We start from the raw sequence: 20747 nt of genomic DNA on the forward strand, positions 1-20747 counted from the left end.
ACGAAGAGACGCAGCCATGGTGATGGAGGCATACCACGACGGAGCTGGACACTTCGGGTGGAAGAAGCTGGAGTTCCTGCTGTGCGAGCGGTTCCACTGGGTAGGCATGAGGGGAACCATCGAGAAGTGGTGCAGAGACTGTGGCCCGTGCAACCTGAGAAGGAAGGACCGTGCCAGCCAGAAGACTCCCCTGCAGTCCATTGTCACCCGGCAACCGTTGGAACTGGTAGCCTTGGATCATGTAAAACTGACCCCAAGCAGAAGTGGCTACGTCTACGCGTTAACCATCGTGGATCATTACTCCCGGTTTCTGGTTGTCGTCCCCGTCAAGGACTTAACGGCTCAAACAGCAGCTAGAGCCTTCCAGCAGCACTTTTGCCGTCCACACGGGTACCCGGACCAAGTGCTGACGGACCAGGGACCTGCCTTTGAAGCGGAGGTCTTCCAGGAATTCTGCAATCTGTATGGCTGCCGGAAGATAAGGACGACACCCTACCATCCGCAAACTAATGGACTTTGTGAGAAAATGAACCAGGTGGTAATGGATCTTCTAAAAACGTTGCCCCTGGAAGAACGCAGTCTGTGGCCTGAGAAGTTGCCCGATCTGGTGGACCTATACAACCACATCCCGGTAGGTTCCACCAACTGTACCCCGGCTTACCTAATGAGGGCAAGACCTGGTAAGTTACCTGTTGACCTGGAAATGGGAGTCCTGACACCCGAGGACACTTCACCAGAAGCAGACTGGGACACAGAGAGGCAGCAGCAGTACCGGAGAGTACAGGAGAGCGTGGAGCGAAGTCTCTGTCAGGCTAGGGAAAGACAAGAGAAAACTTACAACCAGTATGCTCCCGCTGTTCCCCTGGTACCCGGAGAGCAGGTCTTGAAGAGGAAGAGACGGCTCCACAAGTTGGACGACCAGTGGGAAAAGGACCCGTACACCGTACTGCCCTCAAGCCACGAGAACCCGAAGGTTTGTACCATCAGTAAAGACGGAGGGGAAACCACAGCTATTGTATCCCGGGACCACCTGAAGAAGTGTCCCGAACAACTGAGGAACCCTGAAGAGGAACAAGAAGACCATCGACCCGTAGAGGAAAGGGAAGATATGGTTAGTACTGTGCTCGGGGACTTCCCTCGGTCTTGGACTCAAGTCAATGGTGCAGTTGTGGTACCCGTTCTCACCTTCCTCCAACCAGCATCCCAAGCACCTACGGAGCAACAGGTAGAGCTGGAAGAACAGCCGGTCCAGGAGGCAGAAGACCCCACACAAGCAGAACAGGAGGATCAACCCTCTGCTTATAGTGAGCCTGCCGTACCCCTAGTGAGACAAAGAGCCGGTAGACAGCTGCCCAGTTTACCCTTGACAGCTCCTACACCCTGTAGTTCAGGGCCAGACAGTCAGCTCCGTAGGTCCACTAGGGCCACTAGAGGCCAGTTACCCGCACGCTGGAGGATTTGAAGTGTATAAATTGTTTTATTTATGTTTATCTGTGTATTGTTGCTTGTGTATAATTTTGTGTTTCCAGTTATTTTTAGGAGTCCTTGGTGGATTTACCGGGAATCCTTGTACATAGTTGGAGCGTAACCCAGGATGGACTAGAGACTGTTAAGGACTCGGGGTAGGACAGACCCCTACCTGGTTACGTCTCCCTGTTTTGGTGAAATGGACACCTTGCTTTCTTTAAAGACTGCACCCGGTTGCGGACACGCCGCAACCATCTTATGTGTTTTTCTTATTGTATTGTTATTGTTATACCTTGTTATGTTTTTCTAAAAAATATGTTTAGTCCCGGAGTACTAAATTTCACTAGGGGGGAATGTGACACCCCAGGGGTCTGGTTGCCACAGTGATAGAGATATTACGTCTGAGAGCAGGTGGGAGGTCCTTTGGTCAGGGATCCTGTGCATGCCACACCTCCTGCCCAGTCTTGGGAGGGGAAGAACTTCCCCTAGATAAACCCGGGGCTGAAGCAGGGTTGTCAGTCAAGGAGAGTAGAGACAGAGAAGCAGCATAGGAAGAAACAGCAGAAGCTCATTGGGAGCAATATTACTACGAGTCAGGGGCTGGCAGCTGCAGAGCTCGCCCTGACTGAGAAGCTTTCTTACCGGACCCGGCGTCCGAGGCTGTGGGGACTAACTCTTACCCAGCAGCAGAAGCCGACCGGCAGGGGATTTCAGGTCCTCAGGCCCAGAAACCCGAAGGCACGGTCACACGCGTGGGACCAGCACCGCCATCGTGGAGCGGAAGCCATTAGAAGGCCCCGAGTCACCGGCCATACGGGTGAGCACCACACGGTACACTCAGGGACGTGGGCTACTTATATCCGCTTCTAGCAAGGTAGCCAGAAGAGTACAGTCAGTTTGGGAGGCCTACAACTCCGCCTGGCCAGGGGAGATCCCATCTGCTCAAGGACTGACCAGGCCCCGTTCACTAGCAAGTACTCCGGGAGGGTCTATCGTTGTTACCAGTAAAGACCCTGAATTACACCGCACCGTCTCTGAGTGGTTCCTGCTACCCCCATCATCCACATCTGCTGCCCTGAGGCCATACCCCTCCCGTTGGGGGTTATACCATCTACGCTGCACCATCCATCCACCGGCCTCAGCGGACTGTCCTGCAGCGGCAGCTCCATAGCTGCATTCAACGGGTGGCGTAGTCGTCCTACATCTACCGCTGTTACATCGCCGCTCAGTTTGACTCCCTGGGCACGGACCGGGTCACCGCCACGAGACTACAACCCTCAAGAGATCCGGCTCCGGGTAAGCTCCCGCGTGCGCAACGCAGCGCGACACAGGCCCAGGGGCGCGTCATATACACAGGTGATGTACATGGAAGAAGCCATAAGTGTTTGAATAATAGGGGTCTAAATATGATTCTTTGGGGGAATAGATTTACTATGTGGAAAGTAAAAGATGAATTTCTTTTTTTTTTTTTTTTTTTTTAAATCATTTTTTTACGGAGAAGTTTCATGTTTATAAACCTTGTGTAAAGTAGGGATCCCAGAAGAAATACAGTAAAGCTGTAGATCTTAATTGTAGATCTTAATAGACAGTCAGGGTGTATGTGGCTGACTATTGTCAGTGGTTGGAACAGCAACTTAAAAGTATACAATATGATGGGACAGGCAAGGACATGTCAGTCAGTGAAGGAAAAGCACTGGCAGTCTCAATAGCAGCAACAAGGACATAGCCCTTCCTGATTGGATGTTCTACACCATGTTATGTATTAGCTGAAAGGCATTATGTGAGGACTGTACGTTCGTATCTGATGTCATATGATCATTTGCTGATGTAGACTTCTGCTTTTTGTAAAACAGTAGCAGGCACATTTTTGAGAGCAATTCAAGTATTCCGAATTGCAGATTGTTGGAATTTGTTGTACCCACCAAATTTCCTAAAATTCAACATAAATTTGATTTAAAAAAGGATCGACTCGCTCATCTCTATTTCTTACCAGAAGACGATTGTGGAAATGTTGTGCCTGGTGTTTGTGGCACTGATATTTCTGCAGTGTGCTTAGTAGTTGGAATCAAGGTGGTAGAACCTGGTGAAGAAATTGATGTGTTTAGATAGATTATAAGAGTTGTACTTCCCATGTTTTTAGAGCTAAAAAACATAAGGTAGATCTTAGAAAAAATTTGTAGCAGTAAAAGTTGTAATACCCTTGCTGTTGCTAGATTTTTCAAGTGTTCATTTCATGAGCAGCCTGATAAAGAGTTGACAATAACAGTGATGTGACAAAAGTTTTTCTTGGGTCAAAAGTACTTAGTTTTAGGGAATGAAGGCAAAAGTGTGTAAGGAACTGGTTTAGTGTAGCGCTTAGGGCAAAAGTAAACTAAAGTTGTTTTTATTAAACAGCTAATTTTAATGGTTCCTGTTCATTATTAGGAAACTCAAACTGATGCCAAAGTACTTTAGTTTGCATCAGTTCATATTCTGCATTCCAAAAAATATATATCTAGTTTTGGGTAACACATTTAGGTTCCCATTCTTTTAAAACACTGTAGACAAAAGAGAATGATCGATTAATAGAACAGCAAAAATTCCAGAGATAAAATAACAATTGAGATACTAGATAAATTATAAAGAAAGGATTTGTTTTAAAGGGAACTTGTCACATTTGATAACACTATTACCCTACAGATATGTGGTTAATCTGAAGGTAAATAGAGCTATTAAGGTGCCCGGCCACCGTACTAAAAGAATGGTTACTAGGGAAAAATGAACTTTATTCCTCCCAGTAGCCATCGACTTCAGTCTTAGAAGCTTGCCTGCATGGCTACAGTCAATGCTCGAAGCAACAGAGCCAGGATTTGACTTCCTACAGTTGTATTATTAATCCTAATGTTTAAATTTTATGCAGTAATAAAGCTGTCTTTTGAAACTACCTAAGGGTGATTATAATTTTAAGAAAAACTATATATGATAGGGGCTGCTATGTGCTGCTGATCACAGGCAATATGGGTCCCGATACGTTCACGACTGGATAAAACTCTGCTCTATAATGCACAGCTCCTGCATTGACTGCTCACACAGAAGGGTTTATAGGCTCAATAGTAAGTGTATAGGTTTGTCAATTTTTCTATAAGAATTAATGTATGAACCTAAACACTTACTATTGAACCTGCATACTGTTCTTTGTGCGCAGCCCATACAGGAGCTGCGCCCTTCAGAGGAACAACTCTTCGTTACATTATTTTGTGGTGGAACCAGTGGTACAGACACATCTCAAAACTGTGCCAGAACACATTTATCAAAACGACAATGCCAGGCTGCATGATGCTCGTGGAACTGTAAGCATCCTAACTGATAGCATGTCAAGGTGTGTAAGTGCTTGTATTAATGTGTGTGGTGCTCATACTCAATACCGAATAAATCTAAATCATTTGAAAAGTTTGTTTCCATTTTTAAATCATTTGCATATCATTAACATGTCTATTGATCCTGTGATTCCCATAATGCCACAAATGTGCCCTCTTGTTGTTGCAATTTCAATGTTAAGGAGTGTATAAGTACATTTTCAATTTTATAATAGCTCTTTAAACGATGGAGTACAAGTGAACACAATGAAAAAAGGATTAAAAACAATACAGGTTTCTTACTAAAGATGAGCACATCTTTTCAATTCAAATTTATCAGCTTTGTTGAATTTTTCAAAAAACTATATTCAGCAGCCAATCAATTTGCTGCAAATTATAACTTTTTCAAGGCCTAAATTACCTGGAATTACATGTGTAACACTCTAAAGTCTGCTAGGATTAAAATCTTTTTAAGCTCTTTTACACATTTGTAGCCTTTGTAAAGTCAAAGCGACCTCAACATATATGGCTATGGGTAAATGGATGCTAACCACTGGTAACCAATGCCCTGTTTTATATCATTCTGTACATTCATCGTTTTTATGATTTTTAAAATATTAAAAGTGGGTACAGATGACTGCCATGCCAGAATTTGTACACAGGCGAAGTACATGGAGGAAGCCATAAGTATTTGAATAATAGGTGTCCAAATAGGATACCTCTTTGGGGAATATCAACTGGTTTGTTGTTTGGAAAATTAAAAAGCCATATTTTTTTAAATATCTAAAAATTACTACTTTTTGTGAGCAGGAATAGCTTTACTGTTTGGAAAGCAAAGGATCACTTTCTTTTTAAAAATCATTTTTAGCAAATAGAGAAGGTTCATGTTTATAAACCCCGTGCAGGGTAGTGGTCCCAGCAGATATAGTTTAAAGCTGTAGAGCTCAATTGGCAGGCAAGGGTATGTGGCTGTATATTGTTAGTGGTAGCGGCAGTAACTGCAACGAATACAATATTATGGGACTGGCAAGGACATGTCAGTAAGTGAAGGATCAGCACTGACAATCTCAACAGCAGCAACAAAGGCATTGATAGCCCTTCCTGATTGGCTCTTCTATATCATGTTATGTAATAGCTGCAAGGCATTATGGGGAGGCCTGCACTGTCACATCTGATGTCATATGAGACTTCATTTGCTGATGTAGACTTCTGCTTTTTGTAAAATGGTAGCAGGAATTTTTGGGGAGCAATTCAAGTAATTTGAAATGCAGATTGTTAGAATTCTTCGTAGCAACCGAATTTCCTGAAATTCGACCTAAATTTGATTAAAAAAAGAATCGACTCGCTCATCTCTATTTCTTACCAGAGGATGATTGTGGAAGTGTTGTGCCTGGTGTTTGTGGCACTGATATTTCTGCAGTGGGCTTAGTAGTTGGAATCAATGTGGTAGAACCTGGTGAAGTAATTGATGTGTTTAGTTAGAATATTTCCACAATGCCACAAATTTTCCCTTTCGCTGTTGCACTTTTAATGCTGAGGAGTATATAAATACATTTTTACTTTATAATAGCTGCTAAACTATGGAGTAAAAGAGATCACAATAATAAAAATAATAAAAAACAATACAAGGTTCCTCACTAAAGATGAGCAAATCTATTGAATTCAAATTTGTCAGCTTTGTCGAATTTTTCAAAAAACTATGTTTTGCAGCCAAACAATTTGCCATAAATTGCTAATTTTACAAAGTCTCCAATTGCCTTGAAGTACACGTGTAACACTTTGAGGTCTCCTAAGACTATTGAACTCCTTTTAAGCTCTGTTACACATTGATAGACTTAGTAAAGTCAAAGTGACCTCAACATATATGACTATAGCTAAATGGATGATAATCGGTGATAACCAGCAGCTTGTTTAATAGCACGCTGTACCATCACACTTTTTCTGTGTTTTAAAGGGAATCTGTCACCCCCTGGGAGATATCAGACCTCCACTATGGGCATACAGGTTATAGAAAAGTAAATCTATACATATCTGTATGGCCCAGAGTAGAGGTCTGATTGCAGAGAAAGGTGTTTTTATACACTCGGTTTTACACAGGCTTGGCTTCCGGCTTAGCTTCCTGCGGCGCAGTGCACAGAGAGACGGAGCCGGGAGGAAGCAAAGCGCGCTCTATGTGAGCGGCACCTTGCGCATGCCCAATAAGTGAGGGAGAGCAATGCATGTCACAGGGCACTGTGACGTGCAGGGGAGGGCGGAATATTATACCTAAGCATATAAGCTGGGATTTCGGGGAATAATAAACAGATAGGCGGGGATTTCTTGGCGTCCCCCAGACGACAAGCCTGTGTAAAACTGAATGTATAAAAACACTTTTCTCTGCAATTAAACCTCTACTATGGGGAATACAGGTATGTATAGATTTACATTTCTATAACCTGTAAGCCCATAGTAGAGGTCTGATATTGCCAAAGGGGGTGACAGATTCCCTTTAAAATGGAAATATGGTTGGGCAGATGACTGCCATGCCAGAGTTTATACTGAGTCAATGAATTTTGAAAAAGCCAGAAAAAGCCATTGGTGTTTGCAAAGCAAATTATCCCTCTTTGGGAAATAGCACGAGATTTCTTGTTTGGAAAATAAAATACAATAGCTTTTAAACAAGCCATCCAAATATTAACCCTTTACTAAGAGCAGCAACAGTTTTGATTTTGGAAAGTGAAGGATCAATGGCTTTTTAATAATCTTTTTTTTTGGGAAGAGTTTTGGTTTATAAGCCGTGTGCAGGATAGCATTCCTAGCAGATGTATAGTAAAACAGTAGAGCTCAAAGGACAGGCAGGGGTGTTTGGCTGTCTATTGTCAGTGGCAAATCACAGCAATTGCACAATATAGATTATGATGAGACAGGCAGGGATATAACCACCAGTGTAGGACCAGTACTGGCAGTCTCAACAGCAGCAACAAATGCTTTGTTAGTCTCTCCTTATTGACTTGTTCTATACCATGTGAATTAATAGCTACATGGAATTAAATGGAAGCTTACATGGACACATCTGATGTCATGTGAAACTTAATTTGCAGATGAAATTTTCTGCTTTCTGTAAAACCGTATTAGTATTTGTTTTGACAATTTAACTCTTCAGTTTGGAAGTGATTGGAATTCGCCATTTCCAGCGAATTTGCTAAAATTCGACACAAATTTGATTCACCAAGAAACAACTCGCTCATCTCTATTTCTTACCAGAAGATGATTGTGGAAGTGTTGTGCCTGGTGTTTGTGGCACTGTGATTTCTACAGTGTGCTCAGTAGTTGCAGACAAGGTGGTAGAACCTGGTGAAGTAATTGATGTGTTATTAGATTATAAGAGTTGTAGTTCCCATGTTTTTAGAGCTGAAGAATATAAGGTAGATCTTTATGTTTTTTGCAGCAGTAGAATTTGTATTACCCATGCTGTTGGTAGATTTTTCAGGTTTTGATAACATGAGCAGAATTATTAAGATCTGGAAACAAAAGAGCTATGACGCAACATTTTTTCATGGGTAAAAAGGACTTACTTTTAGAGAGTGGAGGCAAAAATTTTGGAGGATCTGGTTTAGTATAGCACTTAGGGCACAAGTAAATACATTTTTTGTGAAAACAACTAATTTTAATGGCTCCTGTTTATTATTATGAAACTCAAATTGATCCCAACGTACTTTAGTTTGCATCAGCTCATATTTTGCATTACAAAATAAATAATTTTGGTTTGGAGTAACCCCTATAGACTCCCATTCTTTAAAATCACTTTAGAAAAAGAACAGCATAGAACATAGAAAAAGAACATAGAACAGCAAAAATTCCAGAGATAAAGTAACAATTGAGACACTAAAGAAAGGTTTTGTTTAAAAGGAACTTGTCACGTTTGATAACACTATTACCCTACAGATATTGGGCTAATCTGAAGGTAAATAGAGTTATTAAGGTGCCAGGCTACAATACTAAAAGCATGGTTACTGGAGAAAAATGAACGTTATTCCTCCCAGTAGCCACCATGATTATAATTTTTTTAATTCATAGGTTTGTCAATTTTTCTGTAAGAATTAATTTATGAACCTAAAGACTTACTATTGAGCCTGCATACTGTTCTTTGTGTGCAGCCCATACAGGAGCTGCGCTCTTCAGAGGAACAATTCTACGTTACATTAATTTTGTGGTGGAACCAGTAGTACAGACAATTCTCAAAACTGTGCCAGAACGCATTTATCAAAACAACAATGCCAGGCTGCATGATGCTCGTGGAACTGTAAGCAGCCTAACTGATAGCATGTCAAGGTGTGCAAGTGCTTGTATTAATGTGTGTGGTGCTTATACTCAATACCAAATAAATCTAAATTATTTAAAAAGTTTGTTTCCATTTTTAAATCATTTGCATATTATCAACATATCTATCGATCCTGTGATTTCTGTAAAGTCACAAATTTGACCTCTGGTTTTTGCAATTTCTATGTTGAGGAGTGTATAGGTACATTTTTAATTTTATAATAGCTCTTTAAACCATGCAGTACAAGTGAACACAATAATAAAAATGATTAAAAACAATACAAGGTTTCTTACTAAAGATGAGCAAATCTTTTAAATTCAAATTTATCAGATTTGTCAAATTTTTCAAAAAACTATATTCTGCAGCCAATCAATTAGTAAATTACAATTTTTTCAAAGCCTACAATTACCTGGAATTACATGAGTAACACTCTGAGGTAAGTTAGGATTGTATTAAACTCTTTTAAGCCCTTTTACACATTAATAGCCTTAGTAAAGTCAAAGCAACCTCAACATATATGGCTATGGGTAAATGGATGCTATCCACTGGTAACCAATGGCTGTTTAATATCATTCTGTACCATCAGAATTTGTATGCTTTTTAAAATGTTAAAAGGGAGGGGGAGATGACTGACATACCAGAATTTATACACAGGCCATGTACATGGAGGAAGCCATAGGTGTTTGAATAATAGGGGTCCAAATAAAATACCTTTTTGGGGAATATCAACTGATTTGTTGTTTGGAAAATGAGAAAGCTATATTCTAATAACAAGCAAAAAACTACTACGTTTTGTGAGCAGGAATAATTCAGAGAAGGTTCATGTTTATAAACCCCGTGCAGGGAGTAGAGGTCCCAGCAGAAATAGTGTAAAGCTGTGGAGCTCAATGGACAGGCAAAGAGTATGTGGCTGTCTATTATCAGTGGTTGCGGCATCAACTACAAAGTATACAATATGATGGGACAGGGAAGGATATGTCAGTCAGTGAAGGACCAGCACTGGCAGTCTCAACAGGAGCAGCAAATGCATTGATAGCTTTTTTTGATTGGCTGTTCTATACCATGTTATGTGATAGCTGCAAGGCATTATGGGGAGACCTGCATGGTCATGTCTGATGTCATATGAGACTTCATTTGCTGATGTAGACTTCTGCATTTTGAAAAACAGTAGCAGACATTTTTGGTCTGCAATTTAAGAATTCCGAATTGCAGATTTTTGGAATTCGCTGTATTGAGCGATTTTCTTAAAATTCGACATAAATTTGATTTAATAAGAATCGACTCTCTCATCTCTATTCCTTACCAGAAGACAATTGTGGAAGTGTTGTGCCTGGTGTTTGTGGCACTGAGATTTCTGCAGTGGGTTTAGTTGTTGGAATCAAGGTGGTAGAACCTGATGAAGTAATTGATGTGTTTTGTTAGATTATTTCCATAATGCCACAAATTTTCCATTTTGTTGTTGCACTTTCAATTTGAGGAGTGTATAGGTACATTTTTTACTATATAATAGTTCTTAAACCATGGAGTAAAATAGAAGACAATAATAAAAATAATAAACAACAATGCAGGGTTCCTTACTAAAGATGAGCAAATCTATTAAATTCAAATGTCAGCTTTGTAGAATCTTTCAAAAAACTATGTTTTGCAGCCAATTTGCCATAAATCGCTATTTTTGCAGCGTCTCTAATTGCTTGGAATTATGTGTATAACACTCTGAAGTCTCCTAAGACTGTATTGAACTCATTTTAAGCTCTTTTACACATTCATAAAATTAGTAAAGTCAAAGTGACCTCAACATACATGACTATGGGTAAATGGATGATAATTGGTGATAACCAACAGCTTGTTTAATAGCACTCTGTACCATCACACCTTTTGGGCAGGTGACTGCCATGCCAGAATTTATACAGAGTCGATAAACATTGAAAAAGCCAGGGGTGTTTGCAAAGCAAATTATCTCTATTATGCCTCTTTGGGAAATAGCAACAGATTTGTTTAGAAAATAAAAAGCTATAGTTTATAAACAAGCCTTGAAAAAATTACTCCTTTTTTGACAGCAGCAACAGCTTTGCTATTTGGAAAGTAATGAATCAATTGCTTTTTAACAATCCTTTTTGGGAATAGTTTTATGTTTATCAAGCCTATGCAGGATAGGATTCCCAGCAGATGTACAGTAAAACTGTAGAGCTGAAAGGACAGGCCGGGGTGTTTGGCTGTCTATAGTCAGTGGTTATGACAGCAACTGCATATTATAGAGTATTATGGGACACACAGTGAGATGACCACCAGTGCAGGACCAGTACTGGCAGTCTAAACAGCAGCAACAAATGCTTAAATAACCCCTCCTTTTTGGCTGTCCTTTAACATTTAAAGTGATAGTTTCAAGCAATTACATGGAGACCTGCACGGTCACATCTGATGTCATGTGAGACTTAATTTGCTGATGTAATTTTCTGGTTTCTATAAAACCATATTAGGCATTTTTTTGAACATTGACACTCTTGAATTTGCAAATGATTGGAATTTGCCATTTCAAGCAAATTTTCTAAAATTCAACACAAATTTGATTCACCAAAAATCATCTCGTTCATCTCTATTTCTTACCAGAAGATAATTGTGGAAGTGTTGTGACTGGTGTTTGTGGCACTGTGATTTCTACAGTGTGCTTACTAGTTGGAGACAAGGTGGTAGACCCTGGTAAAGTAATTAATGTGTTTTATTAGATTATAAAAGTTGTACTTCCCATGATTTTAGAGCTAAAAAATATAAGGTAGATCTTGAATTTTTTTTGCAGCATTAGAAGTTGTATTTCTTATGCTGCTAGAATTTTCAGGTGTTGATAATATCATGAGCAGCCTAATAAAGAGCTGGAAACAACAGCGTTTTACATGGGTGACAAATCGTTTTACATGGGTAAAAAGGACTTTCTTTCAGGGAATGAAGGCAAAAGTTTTGGAGTAACCGGTTTAGTATAGCACTTAGGGCACAAGTACACTAAACTTTTTTATGACAACAACTATTTTTTTTAGCTCCTGTTCATTGTTATGAAACTCAAACTGATGCCAAAGTGCTTTAGCTTGAATCAGCTTATATACTGCATTGAAATATAAATATTACTAGTTTGGAGAAACCTTTAAAGGTTCCCATTCTTTCAAGATACTGCAGAAAAAGATGAATGATCTATTCATAGAACAGCAAAAATTACAGTGATAAAATAACTGAGACAGTAGATAAATTTCACATTAAGTTTTTGTTTTAAAGAGAACATGTTATGTTGGATAATGCTATGAACCTGTGGATGTAGGGTTAATCTGGGGTTAAACACTGCTCTAAAATGCACATCTCCTGTATTAACTGGTCACACAGAGGAGTTTATAGGCTTAATAGTAAGTTTATAGGTTTGTCAATTGTTCTGTGAGAATTAATGTATAAACCTAGAAACTTAATATTGAGCCTGCATACTGTTCTTTGTGTGCCGCCCATACATGAGTTGACTAGCCACAGTTGTATAATAAATTCTAATATATAAATTGTATCCAGTAATCTTGCTGATTATTGGGTCTACAAAAGGGTATTGATAATTTTTTTGAAAATCTATTTACAATAGGGGCTGTTATGTGCTGTTGATCAGAAGCGATCTTGGTCCCGAAACTCTCACGATCAGTTGAAACACTTCTCTAAATTGCACAGCATTAATTGATCACATAGTGGAATGTATAGGCTCAATATAAAGTTTAGGTTTGCCAATTGATCTGTGAGAATTAATGTATGAACCAAGAGACTTACTATTGAACCCTCACACTGTTCATTGTGTGCATCCCATACCGTAGCTGCACTTTTCAGAACCAGTGGTTGAATCAATGGTACAGCTACTTCTCAAAACTGTGCCAGAAGACTATTCTCAAAATGATAACACCAGGGTGTGTGTTGCTCTAGTACTGTGAGCATCCTCACTGATAGCATGTCAAGATGTGAAATTGCTTGTATTTATGTGTGTTGCACTCATACTCAATACTCAATAAATCTAAATGTTTTAAAAGCTTGTTTCCATTTTTTGAAAATTTTCATATCTTTAACATGTCTCTCCATCATATGATTTCCATAACACCACAAATTTTCCCTCTTGTTGCAGTTTCAATGTTGAAGAGTATATTAGTACATTTTTTATTTCATAATAACTCTTAAGCCATGGAGTACAAGTGAACACAATAATAAAAATGATTACAAACAACACAAGAATATTTGCTAAAGATGAGTAAATCTTTTAAATTCAAATTTGTCAGCTTTGTAGAATTTGCATGGAACCAATTTGCAGCAAATTTCAAATTTTGCAAAGCCTTCTATTGCCTAGAATTACATGTTTAACACTCTTAGGTCTCCTAGGACTGTATACAACTAATTTTAAGCTCTTTTACACATACATAGACTTAGTAAAGTCAAAGTGATCTCAACATATATGATTATGATGATAACCGATGGTAACCAACAGCCTGTTTAATAGCAATCTGTACTATTGGACTTTTTGTGCTTTTTAAAATGTAAAAATGGTTGAGCAGATGACTGCCATGCCTGAGTTCATACAGAGTCTATGAAAATGTAAGAAGCCATGGCTGTTTGAAAGGTAAGGGTCCAAAAATGATCCCTCTTTGGGAAATAGCAACAGATTTTTGTTTGGAAAATGAAAAAGCTTTTAAACAAGCCATCCAAAAATTACACCTTATTTGAGATCAGCAACAGCTTAACAGTTTGAAAAGTAAAGGATCAATGGCTTTTTAATAATCCCTTTTAGGTTTATCAATCCCAGCAGTAAAGCTGTAGAGCTTAATGGACAGGTAAGGGGTGTTTGGCTGTCTATAGTCAGTGTTTATGTCAGCAAGCGCAGAGTATAGAATATGATGGGAATGTGATGGGACACCCAAGGAGATGACCGTCAGTGTAGGGCCAGCAATGGCAGTCTGAACAGCAGCAACAAAAGCATTGATAATCCTAACAGATTTCTATTTGAAAGTGATAGCTGCAAAGCATTATGGGTAGGCCTGCACAGTTGCATCTGATGTCATATGATGTCATATGAGACTTCATTTACTGATGTAGTCTTCTGTTTTGTGTGAAACAGTAGCAGGCATTTTTTGTGGGGCAATTCAAGTATTCTGAATAGCAGATTGTTGGAATTTGTCGTACTCAGTGAATTTCCTAATATTCAACATAAATTTGATTAAAAAAGAATCAACTCGCTCATCTCTATTCCTTACCAGAAGACGATTGTGGAAGTGTTGTGCTTGGTGTATGTGGCACCATGGTTTTTATAGTGTGCTTAGTAGTTGGAAACAAGGTGGTGGCACCTGGTGAAGTAATTAGTTAGATTTTAAGAGTTGCAGTTTCCATTTTTATAGATATAATTTTTTGCAGCGTTAGACATTGTACATTTTTCCTTTAAGCACTTCTCAAACTATCTTAGTTTTTGTCATATTTTTAAAACCATGCCACATACTTCACTATCTAATAAAGCAAAGTGTCACATGCAAGGAAGGATGTATTAAAACTGCAGAAGTTAATTTTCCATTTAGCTCCAAAATTGTTATAATTATTATAGTGCATTCGTCAAGTTTGGCCTTAATTTTCACTATTTTAACACTCACGGAGCAATTCATTCAGCTTGGCATAGCGCACACCAATCTAAATGAAACACTCTCTAGAATACTGTCTCTTACGCAATGTGGGGAACGGCGTACATTTCTGGAATAAGTCGCCATTTCAGTGGTGTAATCTGTAATGAATTGGATGAGTGGGTGTGAGTACGCCCTTGCTTACTGTTATTGGTGTAGCTCTCTCTCGAGTTGTAAAAAAATATTGCAACTTATTAGGGTGTTTATGCCAGATTTCTGGTGTAAGTAACTTACTGAATCTTCCCCTTCAGTTTCCTTTTCTGGGCTTCTTTATCCTGAAGCCACTTTTAATATATAATTTTTCAGACACCGCCGATATTTAGATTGTGCAATTAATCAGCCAGGTAATTTCACACAGTACAGCACAGTTCTTCAAGTAATGTACTGCTCTTTAACTGTGTCAAGATTAGCTACTCCTTTTGGCATCCAGTGACAGTGGGCCATTTCATTTTAACACTAAGCTGTGCACTGTTAAAGACTTGGAAAAAATTATTTCTTCAAAATATAAAAACATTTTCAGCTTCCAACAGCTAGTGATTTCTACATATGAGGACTTGCTTTACATTTATTAGTTATGACCCATGTAAGAATGTTTTTAAATCACTCTTGTCATCTTAGAGCACTGCATTCGAAGGGTTAGAAATTTTAAGCATTCTGCATATATTTGCATAATATGCCTAAATGGAGTACTTTGCATGTGTAGACCTTATATAACAGATATTTTTTTTCAATTATACAATAAGTCACCAGTATGTAGCAATGTTTACAACTGTACCTGGATCTTTGCTTGATGTTATCGGAGGTTCTGAAGTAGAGATGAAGCTTGTGTGGGGTGGTGTAGTAGGTGGCCTAGATGGAGTTGTTGATGGTCTATTTGGATCTGTAAACAATATAAAGTTCAATGATCAAATTCATCACTGAAGTTACCCAACAAATCACCCTCGCTCCAAAAAAGAAAGCCTATTTTACCACAAATGGTGTTATTTATCCAGTCTCCCAAATCGACACCTAAGGATTCACATGCTGCCGCATAAGCTGCAAGGACACTGCAAATCAAATCATCATCACCACCAGTGACACACTGATCAAAGATGCAGCTTTCGAAATATTGATTGGGGCGAAGAACACCATGGCAAGGTTTGAAAGGTCCATTGCTTTGTCTAAGAATCCAACATTTCAGTTGGGCCTCTTGCAGTATAGAAGGAGGACAGACTACTGGGGGTGGTGGAGTAGATTCACATCTGAAAAGCAAATGTAAAAGATTAATATATGTAGAAAAATAAGGTATGCACTCAGTGTTTAGGCAAGGAGGTGCAGGCTGAACTGGATAATCCAAGCAGTCAATGGAAGGTTATCAGCCGCACTTACTTGTATGAATAAAAAGACATTTCACAGCAACAAGGCCTATATTAGAGGTCAGATAAGTGCCAGGGCGTGACAGATTTCCTTAATTCTGCCCTGACATTCTAAAACGTTAATGCAGTCTAAAGTCCCCGTCACACTAAGCGAGATCGCTAGCGAGATCGCTGCTGAGTCACAAGTTTTGTGACGCAACAGCGACCTCAGTAGCGATCTCGCTACGTTTGACACTTAGCAGCGACCAGGCCCCTGCTGTGAGATCGCTGATGGTGTTGGAATGGTCTGGACATTTCTTTGATCGTTGAGGCCCCACTGGGTAGCATGTATCGGTGTGTTTGACACCTTACCAACGACCTTGTTGACAACTCAGACACAGAAACACATAGGCGTGCATCGTTATACAGATCGTTATGGGTCGCCGCATCGCTACTGCATCGTTGGGAAGATCTGACTGTTTGACATCTCACCAGCAACCACATAGCGATGCAGCAACGATCCGTGACAGGTTGTATCGTTGTTGGGATCGCTGTAGCGCCGCTTAGTGTGACGGGGCCTTTAGCCGCTTGTACCAGATTGTGAAGCTGTAGGGGTGAGAAGCTGGCTGTCATACACAACCAATCTTTCCAGAGAGAAAAAAAACTTGGCTTATTGCCATGTTTGCCTTTTTGATCCCTATATATGCAGAACTAAATTAGCGCTTTGTCCTCTGGATGTAGTGAACATGTGATTACTGAGTGTAGGGAGGGAGCAGGAGCTACTGGTTCATAGAAGACCCAATCAGCTCTGCCATGCAAGCAGGAGGATGACATTCCCCAGTAACTAAGGCTAATAATAGCTCTTTTTACAAGGGAATTCAGCAAAAAAATGTATTAGAGGGGATCAAGTACCTAAAATGCACTTTCTAAATATCAGTCTTTACACCTTAAGCACTTTTGTAATTAGCTTTATTATACAATACTCCACACTTCTCCCTATCTAGTTGGGGGCAACGCTGGTGTCACTCACCGCTTCGATCTCTGTCCCCTGACATCATCTTGTATCACAGTTACAAGCAGCTGCAGAGATAGAAGCAGAGTGCTGGTGCTGCACTCAACTCTCCCACTGATTCTATCACCATGGATCCCGGACATCTTCAGAGGGCAGCAATGCAAGAAGTAGTAGTAATAAACTGCAGTGCCTCCCTCCTGATGACATCCCGTTTCAGGAAGGGTGAAAGATGCTGCGGGGAAGTGAGTGCAGCCCCAGCCTTCTGTGACGTCCTTTCTGAGACTCCTCTCAAATGAAACATTTCAATAAGTGGAAGAAAACACATTTAGGGATTAGCAGTATAGGGAGATGTGTAGGGTATTACAAAATGATCCAATATTTTAACTAGATGATAAATTTATGCTCATTTTAACAGTAAATATTTATTTTTAACAAGATACTTACGGCCATCCATCATCTGGGACTCTCCAGCTATTTCCAAACTCATTAACATCAGTTACTATATTGCCATCAGGTTTCATGAAGTCATCCTGGCGGTCATCATTGTAGGTGCCGCACAATCCACACAGTGCATCCTTGTAATACTCTTTCACTCTCACAAACAACTCATGATCACCATTAAACTGGAGCTCAAGGCCAAAGTCTGTACTGACGGTAACATAGTGGCCATTCTGTGTGATGATTATGCCAGACACATTAGCAGGAAGAGTGACAAGCACATTATTAACCTAAAAAAGGGACATAAGAATAGGTGATTGATGTTTGATGTACAATAATAGGTTTCATTTTTAGTATACATTTTATTACTCAACAAGGCAAAGATATCTTCTCGGCATTTATACTGCAATGCAACAGTCATACATACCATTAGAATAAATTAATTGAAAGCACAAATAACAATTCATCAACACTTCTATAAAGTCTTACTTGTACAATGTTATTCTTTCCAATGTAGATCTCTATTCCATCTACAGTAAGGGTAACAGAATTAATGGCGGTCCAGCTTGGGTTACCTCTGTGTTCATTGCGGGTGGTGACACTGAAGTTGCGAGATGTATTAGCACATGTCTCTACCACAGTATAAGTACATGCACCCTGGAAGTGATGGACCGTGCCATCAAAGGTGGAATAGTGGGGATCTCCATAAATGTGGCAGATTGCTGTGCTTGGTTGGTAGCAGCCTAATAATCCATCTTGCACCTTACAGATTTCATCTTCTGCACAGGACATTGATGAACAGCTAACATTGTTGTTTCCTAGACAAGTACACTGAGACTCACAGTTGCCTTGAATGAATTGTTCTCCTTCCTGTCAATAGAAAACAATATTATAATGAATGTGGACACCAGAGACACAGCTAATATAAAGACTGTATTAGTTCTGTGCAAACCTTGTAGTACACGTCTTTGTACAAACAGCCACAATGTGACTCCGGTACACACGTTCCTCCACTGATGACATATCCAGGGTCACACTCACAGCCTTCAGAACATGGCAAGCTGCAGTTTCCTGTAGGGTATGGGTCTACGCATGTCGCAGGACAGGCCGATGCACATGTGGTAAAGTGACTGTTTTCTGGACATTCAGGAGCTAAATGAAGAAAGACTTGTTAATGACACAATCTATCTACAGTAGGTGGTAACTTCAGTTCTCTTTTTTTGTTTGAGAAGATTAAAACATACATGTGAAGATACTTACGACAGAATGTGCTGTTTCTCCACGATATAGAAATGCCTTCCTTCTGGCAAGCATCAGCATAGGCTGCTAATAGACTGCAGAGTGTTTCTGGATCTCCATTAAGTGCACACATGTCAAATAGGCAGCTTTCCATGAATCCACCAAGACCGATGACTGAATTACAAACATGGAAAGGACCATCTTTACTTATTAGAAGACCACAGAAGGCATCACTTTTATACAGCTCATGGTCCTCTGGTGTACAGGATGGTGGTGGTGAAGGCTCAGGGTCATCTGGACTACAAAGTGGATCATCATCTTCTACAATCCAGCTGTGTCCTAGCTGTTCAGAGTTCTCTGCTTGCAGTCCATTGGGCATCATGTAATCGTCTGGTCTGCGATTGTTAAAGTTACCGCACATCCCGCAGGTTAAGCCAGAGTAATTGCTGGGAAGTTTCACCTCCACAGAAGTATCTACGTCATATGATACAGTCAACCTAAAATCTGTCTGGAGGCTGACATATTTTCCAGTCCATTGAACAGTCACTGCTCCTTCAACTAATGTGACAGGAAGTGTGGTCCAGATTTCATTGACCTGTGAAATATTGCAAGTAGTAGAAATTAGAATTAATTCATATTTCTTCAATTTAAACTTCTATTTCAGCTAAAACCACCAGGCATATACAAGTAATTGTCTTTTGGAAACAAAGTGTAATTTCATAATTTCTAACCAGAGAACCTCAAAAAGTTCTTGAACATATTTATTGTGTTCTGCACACTTTCTTTTGGAATACAAATTAGTGCTGCTCACCAAAACGCGATCTTTTTCATTTTTCATCAGTTGAACTTTTTGCTTATAAACTTCCACAAGGACATGCTTCACATACGACACGGTGGGATCTCCTCGATGTTCATTCTTTGCTTCAATATTGAAATACTGAGGAGAAGAAGAACTGTTGCACAACTTTGCAAGGGTATATGTACATAGACCCATGAAGTTGTGGTTCAGTCTATCGAAGGTGTCGTAGTGAGGATCATTATGGACCCGACAAATTCCATATGTGAAATAGTGACATCCTGGTACACCATTTGAAATTCCACAATACTGGTTGTTGGGACAGGAATCGCTGGCACATACTAAGCCACTTCCAGCTGAGGGGCATCTGCACTTTGTAGAACAAGTATCATCAGTCCAGAATTCAGAGTCTACTGGATAATGCTTATCATCATTCCAGCATCCACATTTGTCTTCTGGAACACACTTATTGCCATATAGGACATAACCTGCATCACATATACAGGATTCAGTACAGGGAAGAGAGCAGGTGGCTGGGGCTCCTGGGTTGACACAAGTAGCTGGACAGGCAGTTCCACAATGCTCAAAGTGGCTGTTATGAGGACACTTTGGTTCTGCAATCAATAGAGAACATATTTTATAAAAAAAATTACAGAGCATTTTGACTTGTTTCAGTTATATTAGGGTAAAAACTTATTTTTTATCTAAACATATTCTTTCTATTGTATTTTTCATAGATCTGATATTCAGTTAAATTTATCAAAATTCTGAAATAATTTACATATGTTTCATTGAACCAATAAACAGCTTCACTAATGACTCCTGAATGAATCAAGATAAATGTAGCAATTAAGAGGTTATTCCCATCTTCATAAATGTATATTGTTGGATAGTGCTTGTAAAACAAAGCCGTTTTGCAACTAAAATTTGCAGCTGTTTTTGAGAAATGAACATTGTACTTTTTTATTGTTTACAGCTCCTTGTCTAGTAGACTGACCACCACTGCTGCCTAGCTTAGAAGCAATGTGCTGAAGTTAGGAGGTAACAGCGCAGTCCAGGGATCCAGGCTAGATTCAAAACAGTGCTTACAAGCTCAACAGTAAAGAACTTCTAAGCACTGCACTTGTTCTGCTGCTTGACAGCAGTACTCAGTCTCTTTG

General features: G+C 39.7%; 1 protein-coding gene across 50 annotated transcripts in view; it reads right to left on the reverse strand.

The window, feature by feature from the left end:
- LOC141259327 (IgGFc-binding protein-like) overlaps positions 1-20747 on the reverse strand; it is a 187511-nt gene that overhangs the window by 80125 nt on the left and 86639 nt on the right. For 40 of the 50 annotated variants that reach the window (XM_073675146.1, XM_073675093.1, XM_073675138.1 and 37 more), the window contains 12 exons: positions 19603-20201; positions 18813-19386; positions 18505-18704; positions 18042-18422; positions 17559-17842; positions 15738-16009; positions 15544-15648; positions 14355-14444; positions 10406-10495; positions 8043-8132; positions 6166-6255; positions 3458-3547 (listed from right to left, as the gene is read on the reverse strand). In XM_073675146.1, coding sequence (XP_073531247.1) covers positions 3458-3547; positions 6166-6255; positions 8043-8132; positions 10406-10495; positions 14355-14444; positions 15544-15648; positions 15738-16009; positions 17559-17842; positions 18042-18422; positions 18505-18704; positions 18813-19386; positions 19603-20201 — 2865 coding nt within the window. The remainder of the gene's footprint in view (positions 1-3457; positions 3548-6165; positions 6256-8042; positions 8133-10405; positions 10496-14354; positions 14445-15543; positions 15649-15737; positions 16010-17558; positions 17843-18041; positions 18423-18504; positions 18705-18812; positions 19387-19602; positions 20202-20747) is intronic. The other 10 variants (XM_073675144.1, XM_073675140.1, XM_073675096.1 and 7 more) reach the window with 9 other exon arrangements.

The sequence above is a fragment of the Phyllobates terribilis genome, unplaced genomic scaffold (assembly GCF_046119375.1).
Source record: "Phyllobates terribilis strain yellow unplaced genomic scaffold, ASM4611937v1 Scaffold_3__8_contigs__length_932513732, whole genome shotgun sequence".
Lineage (NCBI taxonomy): Eukaryota > Metazoa > Chordata > Amphibia > Anura > Dendrobatidae > Phyllobates > Phyllobates terribilis.